Source organism: Sinohyriopsis cumingii, chromosome 2 (genome assembly GCF_028554795.1).
Source record: "Sinohyriopsis cumingii isolate HCF-2022 chromosome 2, ASM2855479v2, whole genome shotgun sequence".
Classification (NCBI taxonomy): domain Eukaryota; kingdom Metazoa; phylum Mollusca; class Bivalvia; order Unionida; family Unionidae; genus Sinohyriopsis; species Sinohyriopsis cumingii.
The window spans coordinates 40,183,726-40,197,823 of NC_142962.1; the positions used below are offsets into that span (position 1 = coordinate 40,183,726).

A 14,098-nucleotide genomic window follows, 5' to 3' on the forward strand; every position below is an offset into this window, starting at 1 on the left:
CAGTTGTCAGCAGCCAGACAATTCCATTCATATAAACATATTAATTTTCAGACAATAATTTATATAGCTCCATTCTCCTACCCATCCTCTTCCATTTCTAACCACTTTGGTCTTTTTCCAGATCAACTAAGATAGGAGTCATAGTTAGTCTGTAAAGTTAAAGCATTTACTGCAAAACAGGGCAAGATTTTGAATATGAAGGCAGCATGGGGACATGTAGTGTTACCATGTCACTTTTCACTCCATGTCACACCAGGTTATGTTTGTATGACACTTTTCAGAGTTATGTCACTTTCCTTGTGAATGTGCCTTGATGTATAGAACACCAGCAAGCAAAAATAGGTCAGTGTAATCTTATTTCACATCTCTGTGACATTTGGTTAAGTTTTGCATTTCTGAATTGTTGGCTGCAGACAAGTGGAAATTTGTATGGGGATGGATATTGGTGAATACTGTACCATCCTTCCAAAAAATGTTCACTGTGACCTATATTTTACAACTTAAGGACACCAGTTACATTTTTATTTAGGTCAGTTGGCAATCTTGAGTACCTTATATATAATCGCTTACATTGGATCCAACTGCATACAGCATAGACCCCAATTAGTAATTTGTTCTACTGATTACTTATAGCAAATTGCATAGACCTAGATCTGCAGGTTCATTATGCAGCAGCAGATCTGGGTGTATGCAGTTGGCAATTGGACCTAACTCATGTATAAAGTAGTTTTAAGAGTATTTTAATGTTATGGGCTAAACTTTGTAATGTACATGTGCAACTCAACTTCATTGCACATACATCTTTGTCATTCTGCATGACAAGGCCTAAAACAAGGGGGTATAAACGATAACTATATGAAACTGGTAAGTTATCTATTTGAAAACAGCACATGGCACAAATTGCAGACCTTTTAATTACTGAGACTACTGAGGCTGGTTCCTAGGCTAAATACTAGAGCATCATCAAGGCTGACTTCAGAAAATGACAAAGAAAACATGGTTACATATATATTCATTATTAGTTTTTGCTGGATTTCAGTGACTTAAAAAAACAGCTTACCTTGTATAATGCCTGTTATTCATATATTTCCACTTTATATTACAAAGTTGAGAGTGGTACCTCGCAAAACAGTCACTATCCACACATAAATGATGATGTATATTCCAAAATATGCCCACATCTTCGTAATACTAATTTCGTACAATTTCAGCCTCAGGTCTTGCTTTTGGTCCCCCATTTTCTTGACATTATCATTTGTTTCTTTCACAAGCTTTTCCACCAGACATTCGGGAAAAAACTTGAGAAACAAATCGTTCTCATTGCTTAGTCCAAGCTTGATTGTTGAACCAACATGAGAATCAAAATCATTGATCTCGAACACGGTGAGGTCATAACTCCATTGTGCAAGTGGGACTATGTCCGCCTCGTCATCTGAATAAAAATCACTTGCATCTGGTGTTGAAACTAGACTAATATCAATATCTGATCCATTTTCTAAGAATGATCCATTAAACTCTTCGATATCGCTTGCACTGAACCCTTTAAAGTTAATCATATCTGAATCAGAATCTGTCTTTGTTTATCTCAACTACACGTGTTTCGTAAAGTGCAGAAAATCCCTGACAGTGTCTAAATTTAACCTCTCAGCTTTCACACTTGTATCAAAATGTTGAGTAAACAGTCCTCTCATTGGTTATGATAATTAAAAATGTGTAAACTTCTGTACTTTCAACCAATCAACGTTTAGTTAACATAGCAGTCATGTCCACATAGATGCGACACTGGGGTTTCGAGTACTGCTGAACTATGTGCACGTAAGTGACACTGGCATAGTAAACTAAGCTTATCGACACTGCATATATGTGTCAGTGGGTTTCAGGAGCTATTTACAGGTGACACTTAGATGTGGTAGTCGTAGCTAAAGGGTTAACTGGAAGGAACCAGCCTGAGTATGCAAAAAATATAGTTTTGATTATAGATTGCCTCTGATACTAATTAATTACATTCATTTCCCTTTCTCTAGGGTGCAGGAGATGCTTTCATTGGCTCGCTAGCATTTTACCTAGCAGAAAACCCTCACCTGGGGTTAGAGGAGAGTGTAAGACGAGCAACCATCTTGGCTGGAATATCTGTACAGAGCCCAGGCACCCAAACTAGCATGCCCTGGGCTTCTGACCTCGACCCAAAGATCTTCTCATAGGCAACTGTATAATTCAGTGTAAATTTAAGTGTCATAATAACAATTTAATGAGCATTACATTTTACAAATTCAGTCCAACAGCTAAAACGGTGAAAAATAAAATCACAATAATTGCAACACACTTTTATGGATATTGCCAATGAGAACTGGAAGGTTTTATGCTGCCAATTAGCTGAATTTTAATTGATTACAATGATTTAGAACCATACTAAGCATCTTTAGTAACAAAACATTCATAATGATTTTGCAGTATGCATATTAGTACAAGGCAACTTTTGACCCTCCACCATTACCATAAAATGTCTCGGTTTTGAGAACAGTCTAGTCACATTTATTTGACTTTAATTTTTCTTTTATTTTAACATTTAACCAGGATTATACATGTGATGACATTTTTGTTTTTACAGTTTAGTAGTTTACTCATTTATTTGACTTCTTTGTAAGCAAAGTATTGCATTTATTATGATAGGAGGGGGAAAATATAGTGGAAATTAATTGTAACTAAAACTGTTGGTGATTGGTGCATGGTAATGGGTCCTATTAACTAGTTTATTTGACATTCAACATAGGTTGAAAAACCAAAGATGGGAACATTGGCATTCAGGGGCCATAACTCCCCTCAATTTAGATGCATACAGTTGGAAATTCAACTAGTTCACGGTCCATCTGTATAAAGGTGCATGATAAATTTTGGTTGAATCCAGCAGCAGTTAAGTTACACTTCGGAAGCAAAAGTTATGAGGATGGGCAATTTGGGGCCTTAACTCTCCTGGAAGGCTTTTAATAAATGCGCTCGGGGTTTTATTGTATAAAACTGAATGCCAGATTTGGTTCAATCTAACAAGCCTTTGTGAAGTAATGCTGCAGAAGCCAAAGACATTAGGTATCACATACACAATAATGTGGAAAACTGTATTTCAAATTTATCTAGGGACCCATCAGTATAATGCTGTTATAGAAATTACACTGATTCAGGGACCCATCAATACAAAGCTGCACAATGGAAGATTTCGGTTCAGGTTTTTTAAGTTGCTTACATCTCCTAAATCTCTTAGTGGATTTTCTTACTACTTGGAATGAATTAGTATGAAGCTAAAACGTTTTGGTGCACAGTGCCCCTTTGATACTGGGGTCACTTTGGAGCATAAAAGTGGGTCACCACTGATTTTTCCCCATGGTGAGAGTACCATAAAAAAAATACACCACTCTAGTTTCATAACTTAACCAAATACAAACAATAGTTCCTAAAGAAGCTAATGCTTAACTGGCAATTTCCAGGAATCTAAGACAAATCCATTTTTTTCTTGTGACTGTAAAGTACTGATACAACCTTGAATGTGCTGAGAAAATTTGCTATACTAAATTTGCAAAGTTAATTATTCTTATGTTTTGGGAAACGTGTTCTCAAGTTACCTGTAAGTGCGTAGCCATTGACCTTAAACCTTGTATCATGGATAGAAGATCACTGAACACAGTGCTAAAAGAAAATATTTTTTCAGACCACTACTCCAATTCACATGCTAAATTGCCCCATCTTTTTCAATATTATTTGTCACACAACTTTGCAACTGCTGTACTTAAAATATGAAAACAAATAAACAATATCATATTAGATTGACTTGTTTGTTTATTTAAATCTCAGATTATTTCAAGTCAAGTTTACATCAGGTCTGGATGTCAGCCGTTGTCCACTTGTTCTATCCAAATCCTCTTTATTCACTGGATCAGCCTCTGATGCATGTCTTGCTTTATAGCTTCTCTTTAGAGCTTTGATGTTCATAGGCACCGATTAATGTTTAACCTGTATTGAATTACAGCAATGTAAGCATGGGCAAAGGGCAGCTCAGTTATCCTGCATTAATCTTTAACATGAAACATCTTAAACAAGACAAGAAAATAAACCAAAATTACTTTAGTCTTATGCCTAAACAATTTTGGGGTTGGTCTTTCCTTTTTATCTCTCTGCTGCCAAAGGACGGCAGATTTTTATCAAAGACTTCAAAAGTCACTGTAGACTAAGTTAAATCAATTTCTTTAAAATACCTGACAAACATCCAAATACCTTTTTACAAAATCCCACATTTGGCCTGAACTCTCTAGAATACAACAATAAGTAAGCAATTGACAACTTATTTTGTATATCTGGTAACCTTAATCCCATTACTCAGCCATGCATGACTGCTGGCACAGTTCTCAAACCCAGTAGAGACGTTTTGCATGGATAGAATGTGTAAAAATACTATTTTATTTTCTTCAATATTTTTTAATCTGTTCATTTTCAAAAGTGGTAGATTTCAACTACAAAATGGCATGCACAGTAGACAGCCTTAAAAACAGTATTTTGTCCTACCACTGGTAGTATAAGTAAAAACCATGTGAGCACTAATTGTAACTAACCCATGCAATCAGTTTACAGCTTTCAATAGAAGAATGATACATAGACAATCTTCATACAGAAAAGGGGCATACATTTTTGATATATATTAATAATTTACTAGTCTTTCTAAAATGTTAAACTAAATTTCCACGTTTCATCTGCAAGACATATTTTCACAGGCAAATTAGATTTATTTTTGACAAGCTGACAGATACTTCACTGGAGAGGCATCGGGCTATCATATTTTTTTAGTATGACTGAACATGTTTTGGGTACAGTGCCAATATTGTCAAATTCTGATTTAGGTTAAATCTACAAGAAATAAAGTTTTGAGGAAAAAGATAATAAATTGGTATCACTGACAACATTTTTCAGATATATCCATAAAATGGGTTAAATTGAAAATTTGTTTTTTCTTAATATGCTTACAAGCCAGTATAGGTGAAAACCCAAGACATGATCTTCAAACTTGAACTCAATGTCAGAGTGCTATAAATTTATTCATTAGATTGCAAACAATTAAAAAGTTTGACTGAAATTCAGTTGTATATTACAAGTCGGTGCGTTTCATAAGCTCACTGTTGTACAAATCAATATGGAATCAAAGTCATTCCAGTACAAAATTTAGGTCACAGTAACCTACTTTTGAGATGTACATGTTCCTAATTTCATGTGTCTATTTGACGAAAAATACGAAAAAAAGACAGAGGGGGGTAATTATGATTTAAAAAGTAAGTCACATTGCTCTACTTTGAAAAATGTTCATCTATGTGAGACGCATCCATGTGCTTATTTTCACGAGTTAGATAAAACAGGGTCTAACGTACCTGGGATGCGATAAATAGTTTAAAATACGTAAGTTGTTCAAGCTGAAAATTTAGAGAGAAAACATTTGCCCCCTTTTAATATAACTCACCAATTGATGCAGCTACATGCTAATTATCTTGAGTAGGTCACAGAGGGTTAGAACTATTGAAGGCATACTCAATGGCTGAAATAAAGAAGTCACTCTAGTGTTATATTAATTTACACCTACTATTGGTATGGTTGGTTTACACACTTTACGATCAATCTACATTCTAATTTCAAAAGTAAATATGGATAAACTCCAATATACCAAGGGTGTAGCAAATAGATAGCTAAAATTAGGTAAGTCATTTGATCATGAAAATTCTCAATAGTGTAGGTGAAATGATGTCCAAGTTATGAACAAAACAATAATTTGCTTTTAACTTGATTATTGAGGTAACAAGAGCATCAACCCCGTAGCTGTACCCTGATGACAACTGTGCTTGGTTGCAAGGCACAATTACAAATTCTATTATTAATGTAAAATGTTTAATTAACTGAATTCAAAATATACCACACTAATACATATAAACTATATATTATTAACACAGTCATGGAAACAAATTCAGCTCTACTGTAGCTCTTTGGTATTAGCTGGTTAAATTCCCTGATAAAACAAGCCAAGGCCATGCCACTATCAATGCTTTTAGCCAAACTAACTGAAAAAAGGCAAGTGCCACAAGGAGTTGCTTTGCCTGGTGTATAATGTCCAGTAGAGATACTGCAGAACAATCAACAATGCATCCACATTCTGTGGCAAGTACATGTGTACAAATCTCTACCATGAAGTAAAGGTAACAGTGACCTGGTTGTGATATGGTCGAGTTACTTTTGTCGAGATGTATCCACAAACCAATTTTGATGTTCAAGTGAAATAGGAAATAATGAACAGTTGGATATAAGTTACTTAGCAGTGATAACTGGGTCACAATAACCTGTTTTGTATTGTCCAGTTGCCATTAAACTGGTGTGTCCAGAACCAATTTCTACATGTGCTAGGGAGACATGTCCAAGAAACTGAGAGCAAAATGAAGCGAATTAATAAGCACATGAATGAAAAGGTAAAACACTATAGCCTGACCAAACAATGGCAATGTGATAACTACCTTATGTCCATTATGTCCAGTGGACAGACTGGTTGCAAGGCACAACTGTAGACCAATTCATCAATCTGAGTAGAATAGTTTTGGGACAGATTAAGCTCAAAATATTGCACACTAATACCTCAAAACGATATATTATTAACACAATCATGGAAATAAATACAGCTGTTTTATTTTGATTTGACATCGTGCTGGGTTTACTGCATTTTCCATAATGCCTGTCACACATATTAGGGACTGAACATTTATCTGAATGGGGAAAGGCCTGGGATATTCTTTCAAGCCAGTATTTTTGTTTCTTCTTTTATCCCAAGATAATTTATTTTTTATCAAATAATAAAACGGATATAATAGGAAGATTTTTTTCAAGTTATGCAAGAACTGAAAATGTTTTTCCTCCAAAAATCAAAGCCCACCCCTCTATTAACTGGTTGATCCCTATGGACAAATCTTTATAATGTATAAATTTACAAAATGCTACAGTGTATTACAGGCATAAAACTGCTTATTGGATGCAGATAAAAATGATGAAATTTTTCCAACATCTAAACTACAATGCATGTACAATGCTTATCCAACCTCGATAAATGGTATCAAATATTGGCAAAGAATGCCATTATCTAAATTCAACAGATATATCAGTGATTAGAAGCCTTTGCTTTTTAAATAGTAACCAAAATTTTTAAACAATAAATTCCAGGTCTTTTTATTGATGAAACTGATTTTTTTCTTCACAAATCACTGTGGTCCTAACTGATACTAATAAACATTTTTGATATAGAAAACATGCATTCTATTTTTTAATCTCCGAATTTCCAACATTAATTAGACTTATGATATGCTCTAAACACAAAATAAAACAAGCATAGGAAAGCTTTTACATGTGGCTATTTTGCGGTGATCTATAATTATGTAGGGATTAAAAGTTCATGTTTAAGACATTACTTTCAATTCCTGACCATATTATGTACACAAGTAATGTACTTGAGGTATTGTGAGGGGTTTTCTCGTTAAACATTTCAACACAGGTATGCATATATTTTAAGGTATTGTGACATAAATTTAAATTCCAAGTTGTGGTATACCTAGACCAATCCATCATATGCATCCATGTGAGATAGAAAAATTCCATTTGGTCAGAATTTTGAACCAGATGGTGTCTATTCGAAAATCTCATCTAAAATTCCCAGGTGGAATTTTCCTATGTAACACTGAATCATAATGAAGGAATATATTTCTCACATTCCTAATGAAACATGAGGCTCTAAGTCAGAATGATGTATGGTAAATACTGATGCCGATTCAAACAGCAAAACACCATTTGAAAACATCCTTATCAAAGGTCGAAAAGATAGATCTACACTGAGAAACGCTTATGAAATTCAGAGTAAACTTTAAATACATTTTAAACATACATTAGCATTCAAAGAACAATGGTTGAGAACACTAAAATAACCGCAATACAGCAGCATCCAAATTCCGTATTGTATTAATTTGTAGAATTAAATTAAATTTGAGCAGATAAAAAAAAAAGTCAACTATCATCCCTAAAATGAAATACAACAGAAAAAAAGTTGGCTTAACTTCAACTTTGATCTAGAATGTTATTTTCCTTTCTTAAATATTAGTGGAAATGTGAACCTCAAAGAAAAACAACTACAAAAATGGCATTTCAGACTCCATTTTCAGTACTTTTAACTATAACCTCTGTTTTAGGATGTAAATGTGTTGCAATTATTTACCATCACTGCTGTGAAAGAAAACTCATGTGATGATGAAATTGGGGAGTTTGCTAGTTTGTGTACACCCTACTCAACACAAAAAGTGATGTGAAGAAACATTTATCCTCCAGCAGCTTTCTGCATGGGGAAAACATGTACATATATAGGATTGTGAGTAGAGATCTCTCACCATATGTAGCTGAAGTTTTTGTAAGGGGGACAATAACCCATGGGTGACATGTTGCCAAAAATTTCCTCCACGTATAATGAATCATTTAAATTGAACTGGATAATTGTAAGCGTTGCCTTTTAACACACTACTTATATTCATCCTGTCTGGATGACTTTGCAAGTAATAATAATGATGATGATAGCAAAATAGTGCTTGAAACAAGGGGTCTTCTCAAGCAATAATGATAATGGCAAATGAGCTACCTACAATGTTGAACAGAAAAAAGCACTGATATATAAAATCAAAGTTCCATTATATTTCCACTGGACTTAATAGAATTTGACCAAAAAAAGCAGAATGATGTTGCAAGCTTGGAAATTGGGGCTTTATACGAAACTTGCATAAACTGTTTACAACTTTGCAAACAGCCTGAAACTTTATTAATGACTACCTTCAGCACTAGTTTTCAGAAAGGAACATCTCTACTCACTTTTCAGTCGAGTCAAACTGCAAACAACATAGGCCTTGATCTGTCATTGTATAATGTGCCAGCAGATCAGAATCTATGTTGTTTGTTTTACTGAGTACTCATAACAAACTGCACATACCCAGATCTGCTGGTGCATTAACCCTTTACCTCATACAACCGTCTTTGGACGCCTCTACAAAAGTCGCATTGAAGCGACTTTTGACGCTTCTACAAAAGTCCCATAGAAGCGCCTTTTGACGTCTGCTGTAAACATCAGCCATTTTAAGCCAGTTTTCATAGCGCCACCTTCAGGAAAAACCCCTTATTAGATACTACATTTATTTCTGTGAATGACAATTACGTCAGATCACGTGGTCACTGTTTATGTACTGGTCGATATCTGCTATTTAAAGTAACTGGGTCGTAATCTCCACTCTCCAAAATGGCGGTCGCAGATTTCATTCAGTACTTACGAAGTTTTCATGATTAGAATCACAACTATGAAAGATTCAATAACCTAGGTAAAGGCTCTGATATTGATATACGCTGCAATTAGTTTTTATAAATTATCAAATTTAGATGACTTAGTGATGTAGACACAGATGAAAAACTTGTAAATTTCGAGTATGGGAAATGGCAGCTCTACGGTTGGTCACACGGCCTCACTGACATGACGGTGAACGAATTCTCTCCAGATTTTAAAGCACATAACAAATTCTTCCGTGATAAATAATTACACAGCTATAACAATCAGACTTTACTCTTAAATTGTTCCACATGTAATAGATGTGTACCAAATATATAAAGTGGTTAAAATTGCTGTTAAACGTAACATACACTACATTGCTTAATAGTTCACAGGCAAGCTATGCATATGCGGTCGACTAGGTAACCTGTGTTCTATGTATAGCGAGCTGCACTTTGTCACTATGCTCTATGAGGTAAAGGGTTAAGTGATTGCAGATTTAAGGTCTATGCAGTTTTTGGATTTGTAATTTAGCTTTTGAACAATTTTAATCTTATCACTCCTTATGTCTGCTGTGTAGTAGTTTATAGTGATGTCTAGCACTGGGGCATCATGCCATGACATATAGCATCCTGACCCACCCAGTCACATTATCCTGACACCAGGCCGACCGGTCCTAACACAAACCTCTTAATGCCGAGTGCCAAGCAAGGCAGCTGCTAATTCCCTTTTTATAAGTATTTGGTATTGCTTGGCCAAGGTTGAAACTTGTGATCTCCTGCATCTAAAGTGGACGCTCTAACCACTTAGTCCACCGGAGTGGTCTGTGCAGTTTGCAGTTGAACTCGTAAAAATATATGGTACATGCAGGAGACGGGGCAAAGTGATCTGTATCAAGTTACACAAATTCTGATATTGTATGTCAACAAATCAAACCCACAATCAAACTGCAGCATATTTCCTGGTCTGGAACAAAAATATCTTCTTATTTCTCATTTGTTTCTAGTTTTTCTCATAGTCTGGGGACAAAGAAGATGGATACAAGCACCTATAATCTTAGGACTGGAACTCTGAACTTGTTGCATAATACAAGAAAACTGTTTTCAAAGGGTCCCCATATTTTATAACGTCACAAGTAAATTTATTAATTATGGCTTCTTAATGTTAAAAATTCTGTATATAGCCATAATTTATTACCATACGCATTTAGGGCTGGTAGATCTGATCCTATGCAGTTTGTATAACTGATCTGCAAAATGTAAAGGCAGTTCAGTGTCTATGTTCCTTGCAATTGGACCAGACTTGTAAACAAGCATATGCAGTAACAAATACCTAGCTTCAATCAATGCAAAATCCTGTACATGCACTCAAAATATTTCCTTAAAACATACACAAACTAAAAAAACTCTTCTATAGTTTCAATTTTAAAAAAGGAATAAAAACTACACAAAAGAAAACAAACATTTCAAAACCAAAAATCTAAAATGTCCGCTATATTGAAACTAGCACATGCCAAGCCATTTTTGATCAGCAAGTTTTCACATCGGAATTGAAAACTATTTGCAAGAAGGCTGGTGATAAGGAAAAATTCAGTTTCTGAAACTAACTGTGGATTAGAAAAACAAATTTCTGAATAGCTCTTTGAGATACCTACAACGAATTAACCAGTTTTACAGAATATTATGATATTTATTGCAAGTTTGTTTGTTTTGTTTTTACAAATAAAAGAAACAGTTATAAAACAGACATGCATACTAAACCAATGCAGTTTAAAAAGTTTTAGAAGACTCGTATAAATCTATCACATCAAATCATTAAACAAGCAATGAAAATTATACTGAAAGACAAAAATGTGATCTCAGCATGAAATGAAAGGCCAATGTAAATCAGGGATTAACAGAAGAAATAAACAAATTTCTTAATTTCTAAAATGTTTGATCCTAATGTTGTAGGAATATCCGTAACTCTTTACGAAATCTCTTTCATCAACTGTTCAAATATTATTTTTTGTGTGTATGCTCACTTAACTAAAAAACTGATATGATTATGTCAGTCACGGTCAAAACTATTAGTTTCTGCAGTGAAATGTCAAAGAAACATGTTTTAGTTTCAACGAAATAAATAGACCTATTTTGCTTTTGTTTTAGTACTTTCCCTGATACCATGTATAAAACTAATACTTGTGCCAAATTCAAAGGTCCACAAAACAACTATACGTATGCTAATTTTTCATTACATAAAATCACGAAATATTCTAAATGCTCTAAAATATAAGTGAAGAAAATCTTTCAAAGACAGCAAATTATTAATTTTTTTTACAACATAACAGAAATGTAAAGGTTGTAATGATTCAATAAAAGCAAAATAAAAAAGCCACAAGTAAATAATCCCTTGGCCTAAAAAAGCATCATAAAGTGCTTCCACAAGGAGGAAAAATACATTTCATTTTATTTACACTGTAATCTTAATAATGAGATTTATGTCAATAACAAACATGAAGTATTATGCCCTAATTTACCAGTTTTCAACATCAAAACCTGAAATTGACACCAATTTCATCTTCTAAGTACAACATTTGACATGGGCAATTAGTAATAATAATTAAAGTGTATGTCAAACAAATACTCTCTGATGTATTTTCAAGACTATCTAGAACATATTTTCACAAATATTTAATTGCCCGAAGTACTATGTGTACTGATCAAGGCTTGTACTTTAGCATTTCCTTATGCATAAATTGCAGGATCAAACTGTTTACATCATTCCAGGTGTCGAAACAGGGCTGCTGCGTTCAAGAACAAACGTGGTGGTACTGCATTTAAGGTAGCAGGGGTAAAAATTGCCTTGCCCTGCAAAGGAGAAAATATATATGCATTAACTATAGCTCCCCAACATTTTTTGTGTAGACAGCATTGTTGTATATACTTGTATTTATTTTAGGACCAGTCAACCTAAAAGAATTGAGATGGCAGGTAACTGATGTAAATCAAAAGCACATTGAACAATCACTGGTTTTACTTTTGACATTTTCAAAAGTCGCTTATCAAACTTGTCAAAACTTTAGTGATATATTGATCAAAATTTTATGAGAAATATGGCATCCAGATTGGCAAACAAAGATAACCTCATTACTGTGCAGGGATCTTGCTGATTATTGAACTTTTTTCAAAATGTCGACTCTATAAATCCATAATCCAAGTCTAATTTAAATCTATCAGAAATATGGACTCTAGGGTAGTTACAAAAGAAATTGTTGACAGATGCACAATGAACACATCATAAACTCATTTGGCCTTGCAGCTAAGTCACCTAATATGAATACTAATAATAGTAAAAGTAATTCTTTATTTCAAGATGGTAACCCATTTAGTTTTGCAACTATTCTCTCCACCCAACTCTGACCATCAGCTAACTAAGTACAAAAGAACAAAAGGCAATTTTAATCAAGAAAATACACTGAAGGCTAATTTCAATTCTACTTCATTGATATACACATTCATATTTCCTTACAAACATGTAAACCCTTCCAACCTGTTTTCTCTTTCTGCACCCCTCTTTGCGTCTTTTTCTATCTCACCCATATTTTCATGACATACACTGTATCACACACAAGGATGTTTTAAGTTATTTAAATAAATGAGTACATAAAGTAATCCCTCATTATGACTGCTTACTAACACCTTAAAAATTGACCACCTTAATGTGAGGTCACCTTATACTGAGGTATTTTATACATGGAATGATTTTAACAGGATTCATTCAAACAAACACTGGCACTATTCAGGCACCTAATCCCTAATTGTTGAGAACTTTATGCTTCTATAGTGGTCATTACAATCACATGTGAACCTAATTACTTATTACAATTGTAGTATTAAATGTGTTAAGTCAAACATGTGGAAAAAGTAGGCAATTTCTTTAAGATCACATTTATAAATTAATCAACTTAATAACTGCAGTATGAATTACACCTGTTTGCTCACAAATGCACGGAAACAAAGTTCATATATTCATTTACAGAGATAAATACATCCACTTTTTTTTGTTAATGATAGATCCACAAAATTAGGTAACCATGAAGGTCCTTTTTACCAAAACCACAAAATTTGAAACCCACAAAAATAAACCGTTTCACAGTATGTATGGGTCAATATCCCTTTAAAGTGTTGACCATGGCAGGAGATGGGTTGTGTTATACTGTAATTTGCTTAACATATGCTTCCTCCAAATGGCATGATAGGCAGTAAACAAATATCTCAACCAAAAGGCAATTTTTAGTGTATATGCTGTCATGGCGCTGTTGGGGACATCCATGGAATTTAAAGGATGGTAGTCTTATTTTTTCTATGTTGCACATTTTCATCTGTACATATGCCTCAGTTTGAGCAATGATAAATACAACAAGCAATGGCATATGTTTATCATTTATCTGTTTGCTTAGTGTGTCAACTATAGTGAAGGTGAAATAATTTTTTTTTTAGCAAAGGCTGCCATAAAACTCACTACATTAGTATTAAAATAAGTGCTTGCCCTGTGATGCTAGGATAATGCAACATTGGACACCCAACAAAACATGATCGACTTAACAATCTGATATCCACAATATATCTACTGTACAGTTACATTTATCTTCCCTCTTTGAAGAATAAATCAATGAGAAAAATAAACAATCTAAGTTTTTGGCAAATAAATCCCAGTCTCAGAAGTGCATATAATCCCTTTTGCATTTTTGTTTAAAGA

At 34.1% G+C, this 14,098-nt stretch overlaps 2 protein-coding genes across 6 annotated transcripts in view; one reads left to right on the plus strand and one right to left on the minus strand.

The window, feature by feature from the left end:
- LOC149804697 (ribokinase-like) overlaps positions 1–3,813 on the plus strand; it is a 24,495-nt gene extending 20,682 nt beyond the window's left edge. For both annotated transcript variants that reach the window (XM_089943188.1, XM_089943195.1), the window contains one exon: positions 2,025–3,813. In XM_089943188.1, the coding sequence (XP_089799314.1) occupies positions 2,025–2,201 (177 nt within the window). In that variant the 3' untranslated portion in view covers positions 2,202–3,813. The remainder of the gene's footprint in view (positions 1–2,024) is intronic.
- Positions 3,811–14,098, minus strand: part of LOC149804698 (hypoxia-inducible factor 1-alpha-like) — a 107,378-nt gene continuing 97,090 nt past the window's right edge. For all 4 annotated transcript variants that reach the window (XM_089943156.1, XM_089943166.1, XM_089943174.1 and 1 more), the window contains exon 15: positions 3,811–12,207. In XM_089943156.1, the coding sequence (XP_089799282.1) occupies positions 12,118–12,207 (90 nt within the window). In that variant the 3' untranslated portion in view covers positions 3,811–12,117. The remainder of the gene's footprint in view (positions 12,208–14,098) is intronic.